The sequence below is a fragment of the Mixophyes fleayi genome, chromosome 1 (assembly GCF_038048845.1).
Source record: "Mixophyes fleayi isolate aMixFle1 chromosome 1, aMixFle1.hap1, whole genome shotgun sequence".
Taxonomy (NCBI): Eukaryota; Metazoa; Chordata; class Amphibia; order Anura; family Limnodynastidae; genus Mixophyes; species Mixophyes fleayi.
Genome location: NC_134402.1, coordinates 306,534,587 through 306,562,006, shown reverse-complemented (window position 1 = coordinate 306,562,006; position 27,420 = coordinate 306,534,587). Strand labels below are relative to the sequence as shown.

The 27,420-nt window shown below is 42.0% G+C and overlaps 1 protein-coding gene across 4 annotated transcripts in view; it reads left to right on the top strand.

Moving 5' to 3' along the window:
• The window catches only part of RNF31 (ring finger protein 31), a 34,479-nt gene extending 14,023 nt beyond the window's left edge, over nt 1–20,456 (top strand). For all 4 annotated transcript variants that reach the window (XM_075211162.1, XM_075211164.1, XM_075211163.1 and 1 more), the window contains exons 11-22: nt 38–220; nt 5,858–6,064; nt 6,990–7,163; nt 11,120–11,218; nt 11,570–11,659; nt 14,546–14,660; nt 14,743–14,861; nt 15,183–15,296; nt 18,119–18,176; nt 19,585–19,681; nt 19,988–20,156; nt 20,315–20,456. In XM_075211162.1, the coding sequence (XP_075067263.1) occupies nt 38–220; nt 5,858–6,064; nt 6,990–7,163; nt 11,120–11,218; nt 11,570–11,659; nt 14,546–14,660; nt 14,743–14,861; nt 15,183–15,296; nt 18,119–18,176; nt 19,585–19,681; nt 19,988–20,156; nt 20,315–20,371 (1,482 nt within the window). In that variant the 3' untranslated portion in view covers nt 20,372–20,456. The remainder of the gene's footprint in view (nt 1–37; nt 221–5,857; nt 6,065–6,989; nt 7,164–11,119; nt 11,219–11,569; nt 11,660–14,545; nt 14,661–14,742; nt 14,862–15,182; nt 15,297–18,118; nt 18,177–19,584; nt 19,682–19,987; nt 20,157–20,314) is intronic.
• The last annotated feature ends 6,964 nt before the right edge of the window (nt 20,457–27,420 follow it).

The window sequence follows — 27,420 nt, the reverse complement described above, 5'->3', positions numbered from 1 at the left end:
AGCTTTGTAACCTTTTCTTTTTGGCTCTGACTTATAGGTGGAAGAACTATGTGCCTTAGGTTTTCCGGATCGAGATAAGGTGGTTGCTGCCCTCTATGAGAGTGCTGGAGATGTAGGACGGGCACTCTCTATAATACAAGCACCTCTTTTGGAGCCCTTTCTAATCCGTGTATGGGAAGATAAGCAAGAAAGCATACAGTTGGATTCCAGAGACAGACAAGTATATATGTGGCAAAGCTTAGTGTGTATGATAGAGTGCGTCCACCTGATAGTTTGAAGTTTGCAAGTCTCTGTATTGCAACTTTCTCTTTCATCCTATCTGGGGGACACTGCTACCATGGGGTTGTGTGAGGGGAGTGGAGTTTGGCACTTTACTAGCTAACTTGTTAATGCATCATGCTGAAAAACCCCTCTCCTCTGCAACACCCCTGTAGCCTCTTCAGTTTTAGTTGAGTGCCCAAGGGAGTTGGGCTCACTTATGCTAGGTAGTATATTTTTTTAGTTTAAAATACTTTATTTAACTTAATTTTCATTTTTTTATTTTATTCTCTACAGAAGTGTGCTCTTTCCTATAACACAGAGCACACTCGTTCAGGGAAAGGAGCAGCTGTCAAGACAGAGCTGGACGGCTCTCACTGACAGCAGAGAAATTTTATCAACTTCTTTCTCAGTGCTGACAGGCGCGCTGTCACACTGATCGTTACCCGATTACCTGCGCTGCCACGAGTGGTAGAGAGCGTCGGTAATCAATACCGTTGGAGGCTGCCATTCCTGGACTATACCAAGTCCCCTCCTCAGAAGGGGGGGGGGGGGTGGGGATTTGGTCTTTACCTATAGCAGCCACAGTGATAAGGATTGGCGATTACTGCTTAGTGAAGAAGTAAATCGCCATTGCCAGCACTACTATTTAAAGAGGAGCAAGTGCAGGACGGGGAGAGCTAACGATAATAAAGCTCCTCCGCCTGCAGAGAAACTTTGGACTTTCCCAGGGTGCCAAAACTGCCTGGGAAAAAGGCAGCAGCTACTTCTGAGGTAAACAAGCAGAGCTGCAGACAGACCTCTCCTGCTCCAGACATCACTGAAATATTTTCTATACTCACTTAAATAGATAGGGGTGTATTAGGAAAATTAATCGGTTAAACCATTTCATGGATGCGCCAAGACCTTTACCCAAGGAAAAGCGACACAGACCTGCTAACCCCCTTCTGTCCTCTGATTCCGAGAGATCCTCAGGAGAGGAGGGCGTGCTGATAGAGTCTTTTGATTCCGCACAGATTACGGACCCAGAGGAATCTTCTAGATATTAGGGGATTGATGACCTGGTGGTAGCAGTCCGGCAGGCATTAGGTCTTCTAGACCTAGAAGGAACTAGAGCTACATATCAGAGTCTCTTTAAAAAAGTCAGAATACGGTTGATCCGCTTTCCTCAATTAGTGGAGCTGAAAGAAATCGCAGAAGCATCTTGGAAAAACCTGATTGTAGGTTCGTTATTCTACGAAGGTACCTGACTCTGTACCCCTTACAGGAAGATGACCTAAACCAGTGATGGGCAAACTTTTTCAGGACGGGCCAAATAAAAAAGAAAAACTTTAGGCGGGCCAATATAATTTATTAAAAAACTCAAATATCGAAATATATAATACAAATTTTTGAATGGGACGGGAGGGTGTTATATAGCAGTGTTACCTCTATAAGTGCAGCGATCGTACAGAAACAGCACTTATTTCAGCAGGTTGTTGCAGATCCGTCTTTCTGGTGAGCCACTAACTGACAACACAGCAGCCAATCGAAATCCGCCTTAGTATATGGCCCAGCCCATCTCTTCTCACATGACTGTCAGCCATTAGGGGCAGGCAGGTGTTTGAGTGATTGACATATAAAGTGTCCTTTTAGGAAGGAGGATGGAAGTGTAATGGAGGAAATAGCTGGGAAGGCATAAAAATGAAGGTTCTGACACACAGGGTCAGCCCTAATAATTTTTTGCATATTTTAATGATTTTTTTTTTAAATATTAGCGGGCCGGATATAACCTCTAAGTGGGCCGGATCTGACCTAAACCATTGGGAACAGGTCCCAAGGATTGATACACCAGTGGCACTCTTAGCTCGCCACACCACACTCCCTGTTTCAGGGACAGCCACTCTGCAAGATCCCACTGACTGTAAGATAGAGTCTTTCTTAAAGTCCATCTATATTGCAGCAAACATTTCATTTAGACCCATGTTTTCATCTGCATGGGTTCCCAGGGCTATGGAAACATGGGTTGAGCAGTTGGCAACAAGTCTGCAAGATTCATACGTGCTTCCCCTTGCCCTACATCTCAAGGAGGCTTCAGGATACTTATATGAGGCTGCCCAAAACGCAGCCATCAATCACCTCCTCAGTCTCCGCAAAGGCAGTTATGGCCAGGAGGACCCTATGGCTGAGGTCCTGGGACGCTGACACTGAATCAAAGAAATCTCTGGAATCTCTCCCATATTCAGGTGGAATACTATTTGGGCCTGAATTGGACAGCATAATATGCAAAGCCACATGAGGCAAAAGTACCTTCCTCCCGGTCAATGTCCCAAAGCCTAGGTCACTAAGGTTTGGCTCATTTAGACTATCTTTTCAGGAGGGCTCTTCTGTTCAGGGCCAGACACACAGGTCTAGACCATCTGGCAGCAGAGGACACTTGCGCAGAGATAGGTCTTCATCCTCCACCACAAACCGTCCTCCCTAACTCCTGCATAAGCCGACAGTTTGACATTCCCCCTGCCTTCTCGCGGCGTTGGGAGTTGGAAGACTTCTGCTTCTGTTCAAAGATCAGTGGGCAGAGTCCTCGGAGGACCGTTGGATTCGTGGGATAATGACGAGAGGATACATAATAGACCATTCAGGTCCAGCCCCTCGTCGGTTTTTCGTCATCAACTAATCCCGCAACCTACAAAGAAGACTGGCAACGTTCCTCTGTGTGTCTCTTTTTTCCAATGGAGTAATCTGCAAAGTCCCAGAACACCAAAAAAGACGTGTTCTACTCCAATCTCTTTTTGGTCCGAAAGCCAGATGGCTCTTTCCGTCCTATTCTGAACCTAAAACAGTTGAGCCTACACCTGCAGGTGGACAGATTTCAAATGGAATCTCTCAGGTCGGTTATCAATGGACTGGATGCAAACCAGTTCATGGCGTTAATAGACATCAAAGACACCTATCTCCACGTACCTATCTGGAAGGCACATCAGGCCCTCCTCAGATTCATAGTGTGACCTTCTCACTACCAGTTCAGAGCTCTCCCATTTGGCCTTGCAGCAGCACCAACAGTGTTTACAAAAATAATGGCAGTAATGGCAGCTTGTATTCATTTCAGAGGAGTGCAAGTTGTACCCCACCTGGACGATCTACTATTCAAAGCTGCCTCTTCTCACCTACTAGACCAGCATCTGCAGATCACCATCAGGATCCTGGAGATGCAAGGGTGGCTCATAAATCAGTCCAAATCCCAGTTAACACCTTGCCAGAGAATGACCTTTCTGGGACTAATAATGGATACCAACAAACAAAAGGTATTCCTTCCAGAGGACAAATCCCGATCCTTGCGGGACGCTACGAGTTCCGACCTGTCGCAGACCATCGGTCCTTTTATGCATGCACCTTCTAGGAAAGATGGTGACGACCTTCAAGACTCTTCCTTATGGTCGACTTCACTCTCGCTGCTTCCAATGAGACCTCTTGAAGAAGTGGTCAAGATCCCATCAAAAATTAGAACGCCAATTGATACGCCTGTCTTCAGAGGCGAGACAATCCCTCAGATGGTGGATGGTCCAGGGCAATCAGGCGCCCCAACCATCCTTCACGGCCGACCGGTTCGTCTGCACTCAGACAACGCCACGGTAGTGTCTTATGTCAACAGACAGGGGGGACCAGGAGTGCAGGAGCAATGGAGGTGGCAGCTCAGATCTTGACCTGGGCCGAAAACCAAGTTTCCTCCAACTCCAAGGTATTTATTCCAGGCATCCAGAACTGGGAAGCAGACTATCTAAGCCGGAATGCAATTCTGTCGGGGGAATGGTCTCTTCAACCGGGAGGTCTTCCAGTTTCTGGTTGTTCGATGGGGGATCCCGGACCAAGACCTAATAGCATCTCGTCACAACCGAAAGGTCCAGCACTTTTGCTCAAGAGCAAGGGACCCCTTGGCGGTGGCCATCGATTTAATGACCATGCCCTGGGACTTCAGGTTAGGGTACCTGTATCCTCCCATTTCCATGATTCCCCGTGTCCTTTGGAGAGTCCAGCAGGACGGACTCCCAGTTAAACTGGTGGCTCGCCGCGGATAGTCTGGTATGCAGAAATCCTGTTAATGGCGGTAGGTCCAGGTCTTCGGTTACCACTTCGAGAAGACCTTCTACTACAAGGACCATACCAACAATAAGACTTACCTCAGCGGAATTTAACGGCATGGCTGTTGAAGCCAACCTTTGGAGGTCTAGAGGGTTTTTTCCAAGAGCAGTGCACGCTCCTTCGGGCTTGAAAACCAGTCTCTGCTCACATTTACCACCGCATCTGGCGTACCTATATAAGATTGTGTGAGAGCCGACCCTGCCACATGGCTTCTTTCTGCCCCTCAAGGGTTCTTTCTTTTCTCCAGGAAGGCCTGGATGGGGGCCTTCGCCTGGGTTCATTAAAAGTGCAGATCTCAGCCCTTTCTGTGTTTTTTCACCTTCGCCTGGCAGACATTCCGGACGTCAGGACCTTTCTGCAAAGAGTCCTGCATATCCAACCGCCATATATTCCGCCCACGGTACCCTGGGACCTTAACCTGGTCCTTAATATGCTTCAAGGACTTCGCTTTGAACTGCTACATATGCGGAATTACGGTTCTTAGCATGGAAGGTTGCGTTCCTACTAACTATTGCGTCAGCTCGTAGAGTTTCCGAGCAGGGTGCTCTCATGTCGCGAACCATATCTCGTCTTTTACGATTGTTGGACGGTTCTCAGAACAGTTCCTACTTTCCTGCCAAAAGTGATTTCCCGTTTTTATGTTAACCAAGAAATAGTGGTCCCAGTGTTCACAGGGGACTCACAGTCTTCAGGAACACGTTCTATAAAGTTTCTGGATGTGGTCAGAGCTCTCGAATCTATGTCCATAGGACATCAAAGATCCGCTGCACGGATTCCTTATTTATTTTATTTGACTCCTCAAAACGAGGATGGCCAGCCTCCAAGCAATCAATTGCTAGATGGCTTATGGTGACTATTAAGCAGGCTTCTATCAATGCTAACCGACCTGTGCCAGATCGTATTGTTGCTCACTCTACCCGCTCGGTGGGGGCGTCTTCGGCAGTGCGTAATGGGGCCTCAGTGGACCAGTCATACAGAGCAGCCACTTGGTCTTCGGTCCATACTTTTACAAAACTTTATCAAAACAATGTATTTGCTTCGGCAGACGCCAGTTTTGGCCGTAGTGCTCTATGTGCCTTGCCGTCAGAGCAGTTTCTCCCTTAAGGGGGCTGCTTTAGAACGTCCCCATGGTAGCAGTGTCCCCCAGATAGGATGAAAGAGAAAAGAGGATTTTTATACTTATGATAAATCCGTTTCTCTGATTCTATCTGGGGGACACTGTGTTCCCTCCCTTCTGCTCTTCTGCTGTTTGGTCTCTGATTGCCTGATTCCCCTTCCTTGGGGCTTTATACTTAAACTGAAGAGGCTATAGGGGGGATGCAAAGGGGAGGGGTTTGTTAGCATCATATATCAACAAGTTAATTAAGTGCCAAACTCCACTCCCCTCACACAACCCCATGGTAGCTGTGTCCCCCAGATGGAATCGGAGAAACGGATTTATCGTAAGTATAAAAATTCTCTTTTTCTTGTATTCCCACAGGCAGTTCTCCGGAGATTACTTGCAGAGTATGCTCTGCACAGTTGGGGGCGTGCTGAGCTGGCTCTGTCACTGCTTCAGGAAGGCGAAGGGCGTTATGACCTTCAGGATGTTGTGGAAGCAGTGAGAGAGTCACAAGATCGTGATTTTATCAAAAGGATGTTAACTCAGGAGTGTGCAGTCTGTGGATGGGAGCTTCCCCGCAACAAGGTGATTTTCTCTCTTCATTTGGCACAAAGTCATCCTGTATCACCCTCATAATAATATCACAATGTATCCACACTAGCCATTTACACTTTTATGCAAACAAAGCAGTGGTCAAAGTGGACATTTAGACGTGGCGGTATGAAAGATGTAATATGAAGGGAATTTGATAGCAATGAAGGCAGTAGGAGAAGTAGCGGTATGGCGTAACACCATATACACCCACACTTCCACCACTGAAACAAAACCAAACAATTTCAAAATGTTAAAAAAAAAAATGTAAAACTACAATATGCTCACTAAGGAAATTTATATTTAAATTCAGTCATCTCCAGCAAAGCTAAACTTGCCCACACTAGTTCGTGCTCTGTCACCTAACTACATTATTTAATGATAATATTTTTATTTACACATGAGCCATCAGTGGTTTTCTGCTGGCCACGCAAGATATTTTATTTTGTGTTAGCGTTCACTGTTTGTGGGCCATTTTGTTAAAAACAAGAAGCCAAAATTTGTGCATGGTCAGGTATTTCACTGAACTTCCGTTACAATTCCTGCAGTTTTCATGTTTGCTAACAGAATGATATGATTTTAATTAGATCTCCGTAATAATAGTGTTTTCTGAAATTTTAAACTGTTAACTGAATCTCAGTAGAAGAAATCTTCAGCACTTTCCTTGCACTGTTATTTGTTTATCAGCTTGTTCCTACGTGGAATTCCTCTGTAGCTCTCAGGTGTTCTTGCATGGACGGATGATCAAACTTGCTTCATTTCACAAGGGACAAACAACCTTCAGCAATCCACTATTATTTAGATACAGACAGTGCCAACATGTGTCCATTTCTGTTAAACAATCTTCATCTTTCCCTGTGGCATAAGTGCAATTACAGTAATGTCCTTTGACTTTGCTGTTTTATGTTGTCTTTTTTAGATGCGGTCTCTAACCTCATGTGAGTGTTGTATCTGCCCCGATTGCTTCCGGATGCACTTTACAGTAGCAGTGAAAGAGAAGCACATCAGAGACATGGTGTGTCCAGCATGCGAGGAACCAGAGATTAGTGATGAGGGTGAACTCTTGCATTATTTTTCTACACTGGATATCTTGGTGAGTCTACTTAAAGTGGTTCCCCTAATCATATGACAGCCTCCCAGGCCCAGATTCGCATATTTTACCCCATTGCCAAGACATCTGTATATAATAAATAAATGGAAATAATTTAATCCTAACTTATCCCATGCGGAATTGTTTATACTGTGTAAATGGTACTTTATTAATACAGAAATACAGAATATATAAATATGATAATATGAAAATTGGACAAATGGGGCCTATCCTCAAATCCGGGCCTGCACCCTCTAGTAGTAGTTCTTTCAGGTCAAGAGACCATTGCTACTCTGTTCCACATCATTCTAAACTCTTTTGTACATCATTACCTTTAATCTTTAGATAAAATATGTTTTTTTATACGTTAAATCCTTTTCTCCGAATCTATTGATGGACACTGGACCATGGGATATAGAGGCTCCTTTAGGCACAGTATAATGTTTTTGCTCCTTCCTCGTCAATACCCTCATCCTGCATGGAACTCTGTTATTTTTCTAACCAAGCCCCGCAGGATGGAAACTAGAGAGAGAGAGAGAGAAACACCATCATCTCTAAAAAAAAATAAAATATAAAAAAATATCTGAAACTTGCAAAAAAACAAAGCAACAATTAGTGTAGTTAGGGAGAGTACTTAGTGTATCCCAAAGGATGCAGAGAAAAGGATTTACCGTACAAATAAAAATCCCACTTTCTCTTTCATCCTATGGGGGGACACTGAACCCTTCGGATGGTACGTATGCTCACAGAGTTGTGGTGCACAGCCCCTTCTGACTAAAACTCATCTTTGGCCACAAAAACATTGAATCTGTAAAAAGTGCATTTACATTGTAAGGAACAGGTTTCCCCACTCCCAATATAAGCTTATCAAATCACACAAGCAATCCGTCTAGCTATTGTCTGTTTTGAAGCAGGCCAACATCTTAAATGCATCATAAAGGACCAACACATCATCTGTTTTCCTAAACTCAAGTATCTTATTGACATATATCTGCAATGCTCTAAAAATATCCAAGTAGTGAAGAGATCATTTGTTCTTCTGTAGAGTGATACCTATACAGTAACGGATTAACAATGTTCTAATTTAGAAGAATTTTAGAAACATCTGTACCTCAGGTAAAACTGCTAACTTCTTCTGGAAAAAAGACAGAAAGATCTGAACACTTAAGGAACTCAATTTTAAACCCTTATCCAAACCTTCTGCAAAAACAGATGGTTTGGTGAATGAAAGACGTAGTTGGGAACTTCTGCTTTTCACACCTAGAGACATTAGGCTTCCAGACCTTATGATTCCTTACTGGGACACGCTTTTTAGCTTTAAGCAAGGTCTAAATCACTGTATGAATAAAACCCGTTTTCTTAAGGTTCATTGCTTCAACAGCCATGCTGTTAAACCCAGTTGTGCTAGTCCCTGATGGTAAAACAGTGCCTGGGTTAGCAGATCATTCCTTAGGGGAATACAACATGATAAATTCACCAACATCTTGAGAATGTCTGTGTACCACAAGCACCTTAATCAATCTGTTACCTCCAACACAACACAGACCCCTTCTCTGTCTTTTTGAGAATACAGCGCAGCATTGCCACCAGCGAGAAGAGATAGATCAGTTGAAAATCCCATGAAACAGCAGTGTTCTCCCTAGAAAATTTTGCCAGCCGGGTGGCATTAAGAAGTAGCCGGGTGGAGGCACTTGTATTACTTAGCAATAATATTGAAAAATGTTGGCAGTTATTGCCCACACCTGCTATGACTGGTCAGACTGGTGGTCAGTGGTCTAACACACACTGCTGGCTGTAGTTCTTACGTATTGTCTAATCTAATAGGAGAAACAATGGTTTATTCTATGATAATAGGACTTTGTTGGACTACAAGAGCCGGGTGGCAAGTAAAAACAGACAGGTGGAGCACCCGGGAAATAGTTGCTGGGGAGAACACTGAACAGTCATGGAGTCTACAAGAAACACCTGCTGATTCTTGGTCCTTGACCAGAAACACTATACCTTGTAGTTTAGCCGAGACACCATGATGAGATGTTGTGAAAAGTGTCTTTGTTGAGATACCAGTTTCCAGGATGCAGGACGTGCCTTCTGAGATAAGCCAGTATTTCACCCTGGTATGAAGAGTGACGATATTGTTGAAAAAAAGTCTTTCTGACCAGTGCATGGTCTTGCCAGTCTCCTACTTTGCGAGGGGGCTTTTTGCACCTGATGGTGGTTGTATGCCACCACAGTGGCATTGTCTGACTAAACCCATACGGGCTTTACCCGCGAGAAAAATTCTACCTGATCTAGAGTATTAAGCAGTACCTATAACTCAAGGACAATGATTGGAAGCACAGACCCTGAAACTGGCAATAATGGGTGACCGCGGTTGGAATCTGTCATTACAATAATCTATTCCATATGACAGAAGGACGACCCTGAATGAGGTTATTCCCAGCCACCAAAGAATTTACCAACGCGTTTTTTGGGATAGACTGATGACCTGTCTGTTCAATTGACTTGTTCACCCTTGATTGAAACCTTTCAAACATAACTGTTTTGAAAGTTGACACCATCTTCCCCAGGACTTTCATGCAGAATTGAATTGATGTCTGTCTGAGAGCCAAAAAACACTTTACTAGTTTTTTTTAAAGTAAATCTTGTCCCTTGGAAGAAACACTCTCTGCTGTTGAATGTCAAGCTGCAGACATAGAAACAATTGCTTCTGGGAATGAACCAGATTGGATTTTAGGTTTCTGCGAAAGAGGTGGAGGGATGTTTACCTTCACCTATCACCAGACAATGCATGGCAAACTGTGTAAACTTCGCAATAGACTGCACTAGGAATTTAGCCTAAGTTGCTTCTGCCAGATCATTGGCTGATCTTGCGGACATCTGTGACAGGCGGGCAGATCGTGCATAAGGTATATACCTGTCTGACGGTCCACTGGGCAACTTAGCATGACATTTTAAACAGGTATAAAAGTCATGGATGGAATCCCTTCAGTCTTAGACCTGGAAGTAATCCTTTTTTCAGACATAATAGATGAAGAAGACCTATAACACCTCTAATTACCTTAACCCCTTAGGAAGTTGAGCCATAGTACGCAGAGCCAGTATTTTAGCATTAACTCCTTGAAGCCTCATTTAACCATTCACCCATAGTGGCTCCCAGGTTCACGTGATCCTCTGTGCCCTCATGTACTGGCCATGTGTGATGTGATCACTCCTGCATTGGTGTAATTGTGCATGTGTCACCTGAACGATTGTCGTATGCTCTCTGCAAGAGCCACAAGAGGAAGTCCCGAAGGACTCCTTTGCAGCTGGCCATTGGTACCCTCTGGGCTCAGACCAGAGTGTTCAGTTCTTCTTGAGCGAAATGTCATTGAATGTCTGCAGAGCAGTTTAGCAAAAAGGCCACCTGGTCATCACTGCATAACTTTTCCAAAGTAGGAAGGTCCTCCTGTTCATTCGTAGACATTCCTCTTCTAACATTGAGAATGGCTTTGAGGACCCCACCATCTGTATCCCCCTACTGCTGAAGTGAAAAGGGGATTTTTGCACCTGCTATTAAATTGTTTTCTCTAAGGGTATAGGGAGACTCCGACTAACCCAAAAGCATATCTCTGATTCACTTGCACACTTTATTGTCCTTATTAATTCATTCCATGCTTCTTCTACTTCAGTGGACAGTAACCACCAAACAAAGTGAAACAAAACAAATAACAAAGCTTCCCCAAAAGGTCTCCACTTTTATCTGAAATATATCTAGTTCTTGCAAATATTTGAAACATCTGCATATATATTTGTTAATGTACACACAGGTTGCATTTCAAATTTAGTAGCCATTTCAGCAACCATGTACTGCCCATTTTAATATTTATAGGGAAATTTTCGTGTAAAATATGTACCATTTCCTAGAAGTTTTCTAGTTTGGGGACATACAGTGTTACAGTGCCTTATTTTGTGTTCTCCAGTTACGGGACACTCTAGAGGTGGATGCATACAATTTGTTCCATAAAAAGCTGACAGAGAGAACACTCATGAAAGATCCAAAGTTCCTTTGGTGCACTCATGTGAGTATACGCTGAATAAATAATAATTATATGCTTAGTCAGAGTTTAACATTTCTCCACTTGGAACATGTTCCTAAAATATACTAATCACAAAGACATTGTTGATTGGCTTGATTCTTCATTCTTGTTAAAAGAATGACCTGCATATAATATATAATTCTGTTTATATGTTACGTTGTATACTTTATGTCCACAAACTCTTGCCATGGGAGTTTGTTGCTACTCTATAAATCCAACAAACTAAGCACAAATAGTTTACTTTTGGAGTAGATGTAAGACATAAAATTGAGAGCCACCTTTACAACCTAACCAACTTTTGCTATAATATGTTTGGCTTTCTTTGTGTTTTAGTGCTCATTCGGATTTATTTATGAACGAGATCAACTAGATGTGAAGTGTCCCCAGTGTGAATGCAGCTTCTGCAGGAACTGCAAACGGCCAGTAAGTGTTAGAGCACTGAATATGTGGTTATGAGGTTAATTTGTAGTGGAATTATACAAGTTTAATGAATGTAAGTCCTATGCAGTACAGTGTGTGAGCAAAATATAGCAGAAGAAAACAAGCTTAGCTCCGGTAAACATCAATAACCAAATTGAACAGTCAAAAAGATAATGAGACAAATGGAAGGAACGAGGGAAAAGGTTTCTTAAACGGAGGACCTGAAGACCATCTGGGAAGGATGACGTGACAAATGCACTTTAGGAGCTTGGAAGTCCATTCCAGGTCAAATATGTGTCGGAGTTGTTCATCTAATGTGGTGTTTGCCACTTCTTCAGGAAGGCAAACTGCAATAGTGCAAAATAAATACAGGATTGTTGGCAAAAATATCAATTTAGCTGCAGCAGATTATCAATTTGTAGTATTCTTTTTTTTTTATCCTTTTGAATAAACATTTTTATTGAATTTTACAAAAGGAAATGCAAGACAAGAAAAAAAAAAACAGAGTCATGCATACATGGGCAAGATATCAAATGTAGGAGAATAAACAATAAAAAAAAAAGAGAGAATAAACAGATGAAAGGCTTCAAATACTGGCAGCAATGTTATGCCTAGGCGATACGGCAGTGGCGGAAAGTGATCGGAGAAGGAGAAAAAGCTAAGTAGAGGGAAGAGAAGGGAAATGGGGAAGTCTCTGTTCACTATTGAGCGCGGTGGTGCAAGGGAGCGATATAAGAGGAGTATTGACTATCAAAGGGGTCAGAAAAGTTTGAATGCCAAGAGTGATCCATGGTATTCAGTCCAGGGGCTCCAGACAAGAGTGATCCATGGTATTCAGTCCAGGGGCTCCAGACAAGAGTGATCCATGGTATTCAGTCCAGGGGCTCCAGACAAGAGTGATCCATGGTATTCAGTCCAGGGGCTCCAGACAAGAGTGAAGGGGGCAGGGGTGTGACACAATATGCTTGTAATGTATTCCATGTGGTAAACCTGCCAGATGTGATTGACAATGGAGGGGAGAAGAGGGAGCTCTGGGTTTTTGAGTATGTTTAGGGACATCGGGAAGGGAATGGGTAGTAAGGAGTTGGAGAGAGAGGCAGGGAGAGAGATATGAGTAATGTTGGAAATGATCAGTTTTGAACAGTCCCACCAAATGTGGGACAGGGTACTCGCCTGACCACACAAGCGCCAGCATAGCGGTGAGACGCCAGGGTAGATAGTGTGGAGTCTATGGGGAACCAGGAACCATTGATATATCTTCGAGGGTTTAGCTAGATGAAGGCGATTTTTTTTTTTTTTCCCCAGTCCTCCGGTGTTGGTATTTCCCCCATGTCCTCCTCCCATTTGAGTTCGTGTGGGTCCTTGGGGAGGGCGCGTTATGTTGCAAAATAAGGTGATAGAAAGTGGAAATGAGACCTCTAAAGGAAGAGCGGAGGGGGCAAAAGGACACTAGTGGGGAGGTCAGGTGGATGTTAGTCCCTGTACGTCTGATGGTGTCATAAAAATGGCAGGGTTGAAGCTTTGAAAGAAAAGGGACCAGGGGTTTCGGTATTGTATCTGTAGATCGCAAACGTGGGGAACAGTTGAAAAGGTGCTACACCATTATGAAATTTAATGTCACAACGCATCCAAAATCAGACGGGTGGATTTCAGGAGGGGAAGGAAGGGTTATTCCGCAGGGGTGTCATACGCCAAGCATTGGGAGCTAGGTCATAAGACGTCACAGTGTGGGACCAGCTCAATTTGATACATTCTTATATCATTTCTCAGAGAGTCCTGGGGCAAAAGATTGAGCTCTTGAGTTTGAGCTGTTGATTTTATATCCTAAATTCCCTTGAAAATCTATTAATATCCTCATGAGCTTTTGGAGGAGACTTTGTTTGTCACAAACAGAATTATATTGTTCATGTAGAAGGATGTTTGTGGTACGTTGGGCTCACCATTCCTCATTTATCTGGATGGTGCTGTGGGGTTGAGGGATAAAGCAAAAAGCAGCTCTGTAGGGGGGAAGAACAACCTATACCTATTTTACGATGCAATTGATTGGACCACCATTAAAAAAAAGAGAATCAGATGGAAACAGTCAGAGAATTTGTAACATCATCATCATCAGCAGCTATTTATATAGCGCCACTAATTCTGCAGTGCTGTACAGAGAACTCACTCGCATCAGTCCCTGCCCCATTGGAGCTAACAGTCTAAATTCTCTAACGTACACACACAGACTGAGACAGACTAAGGTCAATTTGATAGCAGCCAATTAACCTACCAGTATGTTTTTGTAGTGTGGGAGGAAGCCGGAGCACCCGGAGGGAACCCACAAAAACACGGGGAGATCATACAAACTCCATACAGATAATGCCATGGTTGGGAATCGAACTCATGACCCCAGTGCTGTGAGGCAGAAGTGCTACCCACTAAGCTACCGTGCTGACCAATATATAAAGCCAATTTAATCTATTAAATGTTCTCTGGGATTCTAGCTAAAACAACAAGTCATTTTTTTATTATGTTTTAACAATTTCTTCTAATAGCCTTGTGTTTTTATAAAATAAAGCTTCTCATATATTCTAGCTTGTTTATTGTCCAACAACTTGCTGTGATAGGTGAATAAACTGCTCTTACAACGGTGGTGTATATTATTTTTAGGTGTTGCAATTATCATAGAAAATTATTAAAAAATTCATAGTACCACTGTACAATCTAAGGCTCTTTATTTGGTCATATTTCAGTTTTCCTGTTTTATGTTTTTTATGGTTTGTGTGTTGTTATACTAGTTTGTTTTTCTTTGAGATCTACAGGAAAGTTTCTGTCCTGATTTCAATTTCATTGCAATTATTTAATGTCAGAATGTTTTCTTATTATTATTCTTAACTTCTATTCATACAGTGGGAGGATCAGCATCGTACTCTAAGTTGTGAAGGTTTCCAGAATTGGAAGAGAGAAAATGATGCTGAATACCAGGCACAGGGGCTGGCTGTATATCTACAGGAACATGGGATAAGTGAGCATACTACACACTTCTTATATTTTACTTTATAATTGCTGGAATATGTATATGAAGTGTATATATCTCCTTTCCTCAGCCTGCCCACACTGCAAATTCTCTTATGCTCTTGCGAGAGGTGGTTGTATGCACTTCATCTGCTCTCAGTGTCGGCATCAGTTCTGCAGCGGATGCTACAACACCTTTCACCCCAAAAATGTGAGTTGGTTGTTTCACATTCTAACCTAAGATTGCGTCTTTAAAAAAAACATTGAATTGTTAGTGATTGGTTAATTTACCAGGAATTTTTTGTTTGAAGTAAAAATACATCATCTCTATAAAGTGGGTAGACCTCTCGTGTGATACGGAATTTGCTTTTCCCAGTGACACCAGTTCTTCTTTATATATGTGCTTTTCTGCATGTTATGTCTACAGTGATTGACAATTGGTTGTATTTTGTGGGTAACATCTTCATCAAGTAATGCAATGTAAACACTTTGAAGGCACATTCCAGTATATGTTATTCTGTATCTCTCATAGAAGTGCACAGTACCTTCCTGTACAGTGAGAATGTCTTTGCATGCTCATCATCCTAGAGACTGCTTATTCTACCTACGAGACTGGGAGGTGTCTCGTCTACAAAAACTTCTCCAAGTGAGCAAACATTTATATATCTCTGTTTTTTTTGCTTTTTACATATTCCTAAAGAAATCCTAACTTCTCCTCATATCCTTATTCATATTGATAACTTGTGGTAAATTAAAGTGTACATTGAGCTGTCCAAGTTTTTTTTTCTACATTCATTTCTCCTCCACCTGTAGTAGACTAACTCTATCTTGATGATAATAATGTCCAGCACCTAAAATCCACCGACACACTTCAGTGGCACACTGCTGTCACATATACCTAGACATCGCGCTAATTACTAAAGGCCCTAAATTGGACAGTCTTTGTAAAAGCATACATTACATATATTACATAATTGCATATTGATAATGTTACTACTGATCATTTCTGCTCTGTAAAAATAAAAAAACAAGTTGTAACTATGCGTCATTAGTTATCCATTTACTTTGTGTGAAATCCAGATTGTTAAAACTATAGGTCTTTTATGAAAAACATCAAGATTTATCATTACACAGCATAATATTATCTACACATGGCCCAGATTAGCTAGAGTAAGGCTCCAGTTTTACGTTCCTCTTCCTAATCACTTTTTCTCAGTACACGTCACCTTACCTAGTCTCCTATCTTGACTTTCAACCATAAGCTTTGTGTGTTAATGTACAATAGTGTACTGTTCTATTTCACCATCAATCTACAGTGGAAACCTCTTTTCCTGTTTCTCACACTTTGCATTGTGGACACAGAAACAGTGGGTATAGGCCTAGTCTCCTGGAAGTTGGATACGAACTAAGAAAACGTTGAATCTTCTTTCCTCCTCCACTGTTTGGATACAGATGCTTAGGTTTCTGAAGGGCCGGAAGTCTTGTAAACTCCACCAGCATAATTCTATCCTGCTACTTCTCTTGTCTCTGTGACCCCTTGTTACCATGACTAACCCTTCTGGGGGACAGAGGTATGAGGCTTCACTCTCTTTTTTAAGTGGTTTAGGTTTGCACTTTCCTTCGCTCTACCTGCATACGTGCATATGACACTCCTGTCTCTGCATGCACACGTGTGTTTGTGTGGCTAATCATCTCTGAGCAAGGCACCCTTGCCTGACTTTCGTATTTTACTTATAAGTGTTGCAAACCTAAACTGTCCTCTAACCAAAATAGACCACTTTACTGTGTGTGCTCCATCTAACTCTGTGCCTGCTGCATATTACTCTGACTCTACTTCCACCTCTTCTGTGACCCCAAGCACGTACGAGCCAGTCTTCGCTTTCGCATGGCCTTCCTAAACAATCCCACTCACTCACCCGGGTATTCGATTAAACGGTGTCAGTGTCCCCTCTATGCAGTTTTAGCTCTTTAAAATACTGATAACTATTCAAAGGTCTCTGTTGATGTGACTTATGGCCTAATCAATGGCCGTCAATATTCCCCCGTAGACACAAATTCCCAAGTTCTTACAAATGTCCACCCAGGATCTTTCTCCTCCCATGCCTTTTGAAGTTTTTGTAGTGGGCCATGATCTGGGCCTGAGCCTTAACTCTATTAAAGTTCAGATCTTAGTACTTGGTATTTTTTTCCATCATCCTCTTGCTTCTCTTACTCACATGGATTTCAAGACATGACCCATGTGGCTCCTTCATATTGCTCTCCAGCCCTGGGATCTGCACATGGTGGTACGGCAACTGGGCCCTGCATTTCTTCCCAAGGTGATTTCCCTGTTCCACCTTAACCAGGACCCAATGCTCCCATCCATTTGACTGTCGCGCTCACAATCTGTGGCAGGTGGCATTACACTCCTTGAATGTGGTTACAACCAAAGCCTCATTCAGGTAATCTGGCTCTCTTTTTGTCCTTCCCCCAGGACCCTGCAAGGGTAAGGCGGCTCCCAAAATAAACCTTTCATGCTGGATAAGTCAGCCCCCTATTCAGGGTGTATTCCATCAAGGATCCCTACCTCATGGTCACAGCTAACTCCACCAGAGACTCAGTACATCCTTGGAACATCAGTAGTAGTCAGTGATGTAGTCCTTCACACTAACCTTCACTAGGTTTTATAAAATCCTTGCATAGACTTCAATAGACGCAAGATGTTGCAAGCTGCAGTGTCTTAGTTGCTACTGGGCGTAGCAGCTTCTAATTGCCATTGCTCTTCTTGTTCCCATCCTGTTGATTCTGTAGCCTGATTTGGAATTATCATTATCTTTATATTTTTAAAGCGCTGACATATTACACAACTGTGTAGATTGAGGAGATCATGACATGACACAAACACATTACATACAATGACATGAAACAGAAGGAAAACATGGTCCTGTCCAACTGAGCTTATGATCTAGGAGGTGTGGGGGATACATGATACATAAGGTAGTGGAAGAACAATTGTATTTGCTAGTGGGGAAAGTGCTGGTGGCTATTGATGGAATGATGGGGTGACCGTACCCCCCCTTCACCCCCCAATGAAAAGCATAAGAAAAAGGTACTTACCATTAAGTCCTTTTCACTTGTAGTTCATTGCTTTACCTTGGTTGTTTGTGTTTTTTTGGGTGTGGGGGTCGTTTTATGTGGGTGGCAAACTCTTGTTTGCTGTTATTGTTTACTCTGGAGTGTCTGGATAGCTAGTGTCATGCTTGGCTTGTTTGGGAGTATAGCATGAAGGGGGATTAACATTTCATACATGATGTCTAACTTCCAGACAGCAGGGCCTATACCCCACTGTTCCTTTATCTCTCATTCAACTACTAGAGAAAAAGATTTAAACATAATCCTGTTTTACCACTATGTATTTTGATCTCCTTCTTCCAGACTGTTTACAATTCCACTGTTTGAAGTGTGACGTATTTTCTATCTTTCTGTCAGATGTCTAATGTGCAGTTCAACACAGATCCACCTGCCGGAACACAAGCTAGTCCTGGAGGTGAGGTGGCTTGGAGAATAGTCACATATTTTTCCATAAACAACCATAATGTTTTGGGTAAATGTATTAAAGAGACATAAGTTACTGTGTGCGTGCCCTACAAGCTTTTAGTTGGCTTACAGCCAAAGCCTCTTCCAGATTATCTAATGCTCTCTTTTTGTCCTAGGGGTGGGGGCGGTAACTTTAGGCGCTCAATGTGTAAAGTGCAAAGTAAACAATCTGTCTAGTATTGGAGGTCTGCAGCTCACAGGGTAGATAGTGTAGTCACCAATAAAAATATATATCAAAAATTAAAAAAAAAAAAAATTACTGTAGCACTAAACCACAAACTTCAAAAGATATAGTAGAAATTACTCTATATATTGCAGATCAATTAAAAAAATCACAATTTATTAAAATAAAACAAAATATACCTAAAACATATTAACATTTTAGTAGCACTAAATCTCTTATCAATTATCAATCAATTCCAATGATACTGTTATACATTGTTCTTAAATTGAAGCCAGGTGGGTTATGCGTAAGGATTGGATTGGGTCCAGTTTCAGAATAAAGGTAAATGAGCTATAGCTGCATTCATTCCCTCCTCATTTCTCTACAGGATGTCTTAACCAGCTAGGAACTAGTTCTGGCTGATAAAGCTTGTAAGCGGTTAATACTGGGAGTGTCCATTAGTCATCTTGGCCTTGTCCTGTAATTAACCTGAGTATTCCCACATTGTCTCATGTTGTTCTCAACTAGACACCTTGGAGTCAATTCAACAGGGGACCAAGGGGTGTATAGGGATGAGAAGTGACAACCCTGTAACAACCACTTTTGATGAACAGCCATTCTCAGAGGATCCCACTATCTAAAGACTCGTCTGACTCAGGCCCTGAATCTTGGGAAAACTACAGGATATAGAGATAGGAAGAAGACCCAGGGGAGGTTGGTGCTGTTTTTGCTTTAAATCCTGGGAAGAAATTCAGCATTGAAGTCTAGGCTTCTGCTGGACTGAGCATTCTGCTGGTGCATGTGCAGCTCAGAATAATTCCTTGTTACGTGGTGGACTTGCTCTAGCACAGAGACCAAAGGCTTGACTCCTACCATCCTTGTAGAGGAGAGATTGTCAGGCCGACTGGCCGGAATTCAACAAGTCAGGACATCCAGGTGACTGTAACTCCTTAAGCTAGTGGAGTAAGAGACAGATAGTGTGGTATACCTGCCAGGCATTTATTTATTATTTGTGTTTAAATGTACTGTTGTACATTTCCAACTATATTTGCCGGATTCACTGTAGGATCCCCAGAAGGTTCTGCGTATGCTTCCCTGGCATAGTAAGGCACCTCTAGGTGGCTAACTAGCGAGAAATGAGTATAATTGGGCCAAATAAACCCGGTATCATCACAACAATGTTTCTCTTTCCTAGGTGGATGTCGGGTGATGGAGCAAAAAGAAGCCATAGATGGAATGAGAGACGAGGCCTGTGAAAAACAGACAGCCCTAGGAAACGCAGGGCTGTGTGAGTGAGTATCGTTCTACTCTTCATTTCCACCTCTTCTGAACACTGAACCTTCTACACTTTGTTCTTCGTTTCTTCTACTGCACAAACTTCTCTCCCCTCCTGAATTTATAACATCTGTTTTCTCTGCTTTTCTTTTCCTCCTAATTATATTTCTTGTGAATGCTCTAACTATATGTTTTCCTTGTACATTTGGCTGGCAAGGAGATGATTTAAGTGAGATGGTGAATCTGTCATTCTATATTGGCAAACAATTGTTAAAACATGTGCTATTGGAAAATCTAGCAATGATATATTCTGTCTCTTCCAGATCTCATTATAAGGAGTACTTGGTCAGTCGTATTAATGCCCTGTCTCTGGACCCTTGTGTCCTTTATAACTTGGATGAGACTATCACTGTATATAAACGCTACCTCTTGGTATGTCCACACCAAGAGGCCAATGAAGATGATGTCAATTACAGAGAGAACCTTCTAAGAGTAAGTGTCTGCCATTGCTAAAAGTGCATAGGATATATACGACTTGAGTTTTGTTAGTTTTTTGTTTGTTTGTCTCTTTTTTTGTGTTTTCCAGTTAACTGCTGTTTTCCTCTATATGTACTTCTGTTTATTTATTTTTTCTCTCAAACTCCTTATAGGTGCTGATGTCGGAGATCCCTCTGAGTTTAAATATGCAAAGAAATTTGCATTCATAATAGCTCCCTTCCTTCTTCCTTTAAAAGCAAAGCAGAATATTGTAAATGTGATATTCAACAAATGAATAAAGTTATATGATTTATATTATGCTCTCCATTACTTTAAAATCTTGCAAAGTGTTATTTCTATGAGGAAACGTATTATGTCATATCATATGTTCATAACTTGATCAAAGTCTCACTGGTTAAAAAAAAACATACACTTGTTTGCCCCTATAATTGCATCAAATCTTGAATAAACTACACAGAATTTAGTGCGATATGCTCTGGATTATTATAAATACATTTCAGGATACTTTTTTGGGGATTACTTTAAATATGTAAAGTAACATATGGAAAAGCATATATTTCATATTTTTGTTTTATTGTTCATAGCTAATGCACAAAAAAGTAAAAGTTATCTTGTTAAATATGTGACCAAACAAAACCACTTTAGGTCCTGAAAAATCAGTATAAAGTTTGCTTGGTTAGATTACAAGATTAACAATATATTCTTGCCAAAACTAATGCAGCTTGAAACTTTGAAAATTGGTTCTGGTCATAGATCTGTAAAACCTGTCAATATTAAAGGGGCTAAAGATAACTTGCTTTTTGGGGTTCTTTCAATAAATTATTTTATTGGCTTACAATTTTAAAAGCAATTAAATGGTTATACATTAGCATGAAGTACAAAATGCAACAACGTATTTCTCGTCAATAGGTTACAAGGTCATCTGTCACAATGTTACTAAACCATTACAATAGTAAAGGAAAGAAGAAATGTTTTAATCAAATAGAAGGAAGTGTTTAGGAGCAATCATTGGCAAAGAAAGTCTATCATACAACATTTGTTAATGTAGTGCAATACTAAGGTCAACGGTAAAACCAAAGAATGCCAGCTTGTTGCGACCACCAAGAGAGCATCCATGGAAATAATCTTATTTTCAGTGCTGAAAAACGCCTGACTGTGGAATATCAATTCCCAAGTTGAGATTACCTGGGATGATTAACCCTTCACAGATATAAACTGTAGACCACCAAGCCCATAACAGCTGAATACTGGGTAGTTTATTTTAAAAAAATTAGAAACTAAATTCTAAAAGTACAGATCTTTGGTTCATTCTTTTGGATATTAAACATTGTGGATTTATCACTAACCATTAATTATTCTGCAAAAGTTCACCCCAGTAAATGTTTGCATTGTTCGCACAATTTTAAATTGATGCTGCATTGATTTGTATTAGAAACCAGTCAAGCAGTACCTCACTAAACCAATTAAAACATTTTTTTAGAACATTTAAAGAAACGCACTAGATACTAATATGCAAATTGTCTGTCTCATGGTCTGAATGCCTAGTGGGCAAAGCATTGACTGAAAATACTGCCATGACAATGGCATATCCAGACACCTCTAGAAATGCAGTGAATTCATTGCAGACTCCTAGGAAGTTAGTCCAATCTGTCCCCAAAAATATCTTGTGTGGCCCATCAGTTTATTAATATATTTTTAGCAAACCACACGCTCTTATACATCAATAACTATTTTGTTTAATGGGGCTGTCATAGGAGAGGAGAGATGTGTTTTATATTTTACTTTTATATTTCCTGATCTGACTGTATGAAGGTCAGAATGTTTTAGCACCTAGTGCCATCAAAAGTCTTGATATTATTTTCATCAAAATTGGTTGGTCAGTTCTAACCACTTTATGAGGACTCCCCATACTCAATTGAAACTGATTTGGCATAGCTTAAAATGACACCTATCAGTCTGTGTGTGTATGGTCATTCCTTGACCAGAAGTGAAGAATGTTATATCTGCATTGTAATATTGAGTAATCATGGGCAGATTCCACCTGAAAGAGTTAGCTATTTACCTGGGTAACTGTCTTGGGAAATATCCTGGATAGGTGACTTACCGTATTTTCCGCACCATAAGGCGCACCGGATTATAAGGCGCAGTCTCAATTACAGGGTCTATTTCTGTACTTAACCCATACATAATGCGCACCGTATTATAAGGCGCACGCTAAAACATACGGTCTACAAAAAAAGGTAACGGAAGCAAAACAGTGAGTTTAGTTGAACTTTATTCTACTATTTAACAATACACTCACATTATTTTTTAATCAATCTTTAACCACAAATCCATCCATCCAAGTCCCCCTCTTCTGTGTCTGAATTGAACAGCTGGGCAATTTCGCCATCAAACATTGCAGGTTCCCTCTCGTCATTGTCGGAGTCAGTCTCGTTGTCAGGTGGCTGTTCAGCAAGGAAAGCTCGGACAACAGTTAAAGCAGATACCTTAGCCCAGGGATCCACAATCCATTCACATATGGTGGCGTAACTCGCACGGCGCTGCCTCCCAGTCTTAGTAAAAGGTGTGTTCGCCGTCTGTCTTCCATTGCTCCCACGCCGCACGCAACTTCACTTTGAATGCCCTGTTTACACCAATGTCCAGCGGTTGGAGGTCTTTTGTTAATGCTCCCGGAATGATGGCAAGCTCCGAATTCATTTGCTTCACTTGGTTTTTCACAGTAGCGGTGAGATGGGCGCGCATGGAGTCGCAGATCAACAGGGACGGTGATGCGTGGAAAAAACCATCCGGTCTCTTTACGTACACCTCTCTCCGCCACTCTCTCATTTTCTCCTCGTCCATTCAGCCCTTTTGATTGGCCTTAACGATGACTCCGGCTGGAAACTTTTCTTTTGGCAGCGTCTTCCTCTTAAAAATGAGGTGGTAGTTTCTGTCCATTACCGTGGCAACCAAGAACAACAGTGAAAGCCGACTTCTCATGCCCCGTGGTGCGTATCGATACCGTGCTGGTCCCCTTTTTCTCCACGGTATGGTTCACGGGAATGTCAAAAGTGAGGGTGACCTCGTCCATGTTGGTGATGTGGTTGAGCTGGATCTTTTTGTCGGTAATCTTGTTACTGCAGTAGGTGCAGAAGATGGCCAGCTTTTCTTTGTAATCCGTAGGCAGTTGCTGTGCCACGGTAGTCCTTGCGCGGATGGAGAGATGACGCCTTTTCATAAAGCGAAAGCACCAAGACGGACCTCATTGAAAGTGTTCGATCTTCATATCTTGTGCTATCGTTGTTGCCTTCAGTCGAATGGTGACTGTAGAGACGCTTCTCCCGGCTGTTCTTTGTTCAATAATCCATTGTTCAAGTTGGTCTTCTAACTGTGGCCATCTCGCTTTGTTCCCGCGGAAACTCTGTTTCGTCTTTTTAACTTGGCGCAGTTCATTTTCTTGCTTCCTCCACTTCTGAACCATAGATTCATTGATGTTGAATTCTTTCGCAGCTGCTCTATTCCCATTTACAACCGCGTAACTGATAGCCGGTAGTTTTAATTGTGCCTCGTAAGCATGTCTCTTCACTGGTGCCATTTTCGGGGGTCCTTAAACAAACAACTGTTCTCTGATTGGTTTATCGCTGCCAGCGTACGTAGTGTACGTATTACGTCCCTCTGTCAGCGGGAAATGGTCCGACAGTCAATCAAGCGGAGCGCTTACCAAAGTCGCACAACAACATTTTTACAGATTTTGGAACTCAGTGCACACATAAGGCGTACCGGATTATCAGGCGCATGGGCGATTTTTGAGAAAATGTAAGGCTCTTACGTGCTCCTTATAGTGCGGAAAATACGGTAACTAATTTCAAACTACCCAATAAAACAGAGAGAAAGAACAAGGGGAGATAGAAACTCACTACTATGAAGGAAGAAAACAGGACCAAAGAGCTGTACCCTAACACGAGACCAGAAACTAAACTTAAAAGAACACTAATGTCAACACTATTTTGTGCTTATTTGTACAGAGCCTACAGTATGCAAAGCATAATTTAGTTTGGTTTGTAGTTCCTCTGTTCAGTCTAAGAGCAAACATAGGAAGTTGTGTTTGCCACCTCTTTGCCATACTACTTGGACCTAGCATTGCTCACACATAGCCCTTATTATTAGACCATGCCTCCAAACTTTTGTGAGAGGATTATTACACCTTAATTAAAATGACAGGGGAGCTTTGAGAAGAAATAAGGGGAATACGGAGGAAATAAATGGAATTACTACAAATGTTTCATTATTTGGTATTTTTTGGTATTTAGCTATTTATTTGTTTGGTATTGCTAATGTGTATTGATTTATATGGAATGTATTGTTTTATGTGTTTCTTTGCCACTAACATAAATATTATTTGTGATGTTTTTTCTTAACGAAGAATTTTAATACAGCACAAAAAATAAAATTAACAGAGGACATCCTATCTAACTTATATACTTGTCTAACCTTGTCGCTGTTAGCATTGTACATTAGTACTTCATCAGCCATTGAAATCAGGAGACCATAGGACATCTAGCGATCAAGAATGTACTTTAGAGCAACATAATCAATTAAATAACCAACTAGATAGTGTCAATACTATAACTTTTAAGGATCTAAACTCCAAGTCAAGCCGAGTGAAACTGCGTAGGGATGAGAGCTAGTTTCCAAACTGGTGGATCCCCAATCCAACCAAATCATCCTGTTGAGAGTGAACAACAAATTGTGAATCATACTAGTTGCGCCTCACTTATGATAATTGTGCATGGTCTTTCTGCTTTTATACATGAACTGCTTATGCTTTCAGACTTCTGTAACTAGAGTGGTCCAATGGAGAACACTGGGTGGTTCGGACGCCATCCATCCCCTAGCAAGAATAACCTTAGCCAGGGAGTCCAGAGTAAGTATGTATTTGAAGAGTGGCTTATCTAGACTCTCTTCCATAGTAATACCAAACAGACAAACCTTGGGGCACAAAGGAGGGGATTGAGAGGTAGTGTGGTAGAGATACGCCCCCATATTTCACCCCAAAAGGACTGAACGACTTGGCATGCCAATAATAAATGCCAAAAAGTGCCCGCTACTTCATAGCACTTGAGGCACTCAGAGGTGATGCGTCATCCCATCCTGTGCAGCCTAGTGGGGTTAAATATACTCTATGTATCATATAGAAATGTACCTGCTGGAACCTAAGACAGAAGGTGGCATCTCTAGTACCCCCCTATCCTCATCTGAGAGAACACCAAGACCAGTCTCCCGGCTAATTCTAAGTGGTTCCAATCCACCTGGAGAAACTTGAGGTAACAATAAGGCATATAGTACAGATATTGTTTTGCAGGAGCCCACAGATTGCAACCAATTTTCAACAGGTGGGTCTAGAATCTGAAGCAAGTCCCTAGGAAACAGAGCACTCAGGGCATGTCTTAACTGCAGATACCGGAAGAACCAGATGTTAGATATCTAGAAGGCGGCTCTTAGTTGTACAAATGATCCTAAGTGGTTAACTGTAATGTACTCCCGTTCTCCACAGCACAGTCCCCTCTAGCTCCCTGAAACTAGAATTAAACCACACAGGAGTGTCTGGGTCTAGCCCTTCACCTCCCAAGAGGGCATGTGTCACTGAAGCCTGCCATATTATAGGAGCCACCCCACAGAGTGTGCCTAATCAACAGAACCTGCAACGATCCAAGGGACCAAATGTGTAAACTAAGAAGCCAGATAGTAAATTCTAAGATTAGGCAAGGCTGACCCTCCTAAGTTTTTAGTCCTGCACAAAGTGGTAAAGCACATTCTCACTCTCCTACAACCCCAGACCAGTGAAATTAGATATTTATTATTATTCCGGAACACATGCAATGGTAGGTACACCGGGGAGTAATGGAGTGGGTACATGTACTTCAGCTGAACCACCATTTTTTTTATGAAATTAATCCTGCCGGTGACAATAAGGGGAGTTTCCACCATTTGGGGCAATTATTTTTTAAGTATTCAGTTATTGGGTCAATATTAAGATTGACGTAACCAGACGCATGGCCCGTCATCCAAATGCCAAAATACTTGAACTTATTGGTACTCTGAAGCAACTGACTGGATGCTGCCACCCTAGTGGAAACACCACTGATTTGTTCCAATTGATCTTGAGACCTGAATATTTTCCAAAGCCCTCGACCAACTCTAAAAGGTGTGTCAAAGATCCATCAGAGTCTTCAAGGAAGATCAGCTTATCATCCGCATATAGTGCTATGCTGTCGGTGACCCTTTCCATCCTGATGCCTCTAATGTTGACGTGGGAGAGGACCAAACAAGCCAGGAGTTAAATTGCTAGGGCAAACAGCAGGGGATAGTGGGGAACCCTGACGAGTTCCCTGACTCAGACTAAACGTGGCCGTTGTGAAGCCATTGGCACTTATTATGGCCACTGGCGCAGAATAAAGTAACCGAACCAGACTGATAAACCGGGGGCCAATACCAAAGCTCTCTAGTACATACCAGAGATAGTCCCACTCAACTGAGTGAAAGGCCGTGGCGCATCAAGGGACACGACCACTGCCCTGTCCTCAGCCAATCGCTTCCTTTGAATCTTTGTAAATAATCTTCTGACATTAGTAAGCGTAGACTTGCCAGGCATAAACCCCATTTGGTGTGGGTGGACAACCTCATGAGTAAACCCAAACAGCCTTGTGGATGGAAACTTTGCCAGAATATTGGCATCAGTAGTGATCAAGAAGATAGGACAGTATGAATCTGGGTACAAAACATCCTTGCAGGTTTAAGTATAAGGATGACTGTGGCCTCAAGCATGGAGGGGGAATTGAACCATACTCCAGCATCTGGGACAAAGTCTCTAACAGCTTGGGAACAAGGAAATGTCTATATTGTTTATATATCTCTATTGGAATATACCATCAGTTCCTAGGGCCTTACGATTGGGAAATGAAGAGATGGCTGCTGCAATTTCCTCTTCAGTGATATGGGAATCCAAGAGATCAGCCGACTCCTGCAACAGTCTCTGGAGTTTAATGCCACTGTGGTAGTCGAAAAGCTGGATGGGTGTATATTGTGTTGAATATAGATTACTATAGTACTCAAAAAATACCCCCGCAATTTTTGCCCCTGTAATCCGTTTGACATTGGATTTATCTATGATGGCTGGAATTGTCCTAGTGGACAGCTCATCTCTCACTAGGCACGCCAAGTAAATACCCCCCCCCCCCCCCCATGTCCGCTTAAAAATATCGATTATGTCTGGAGA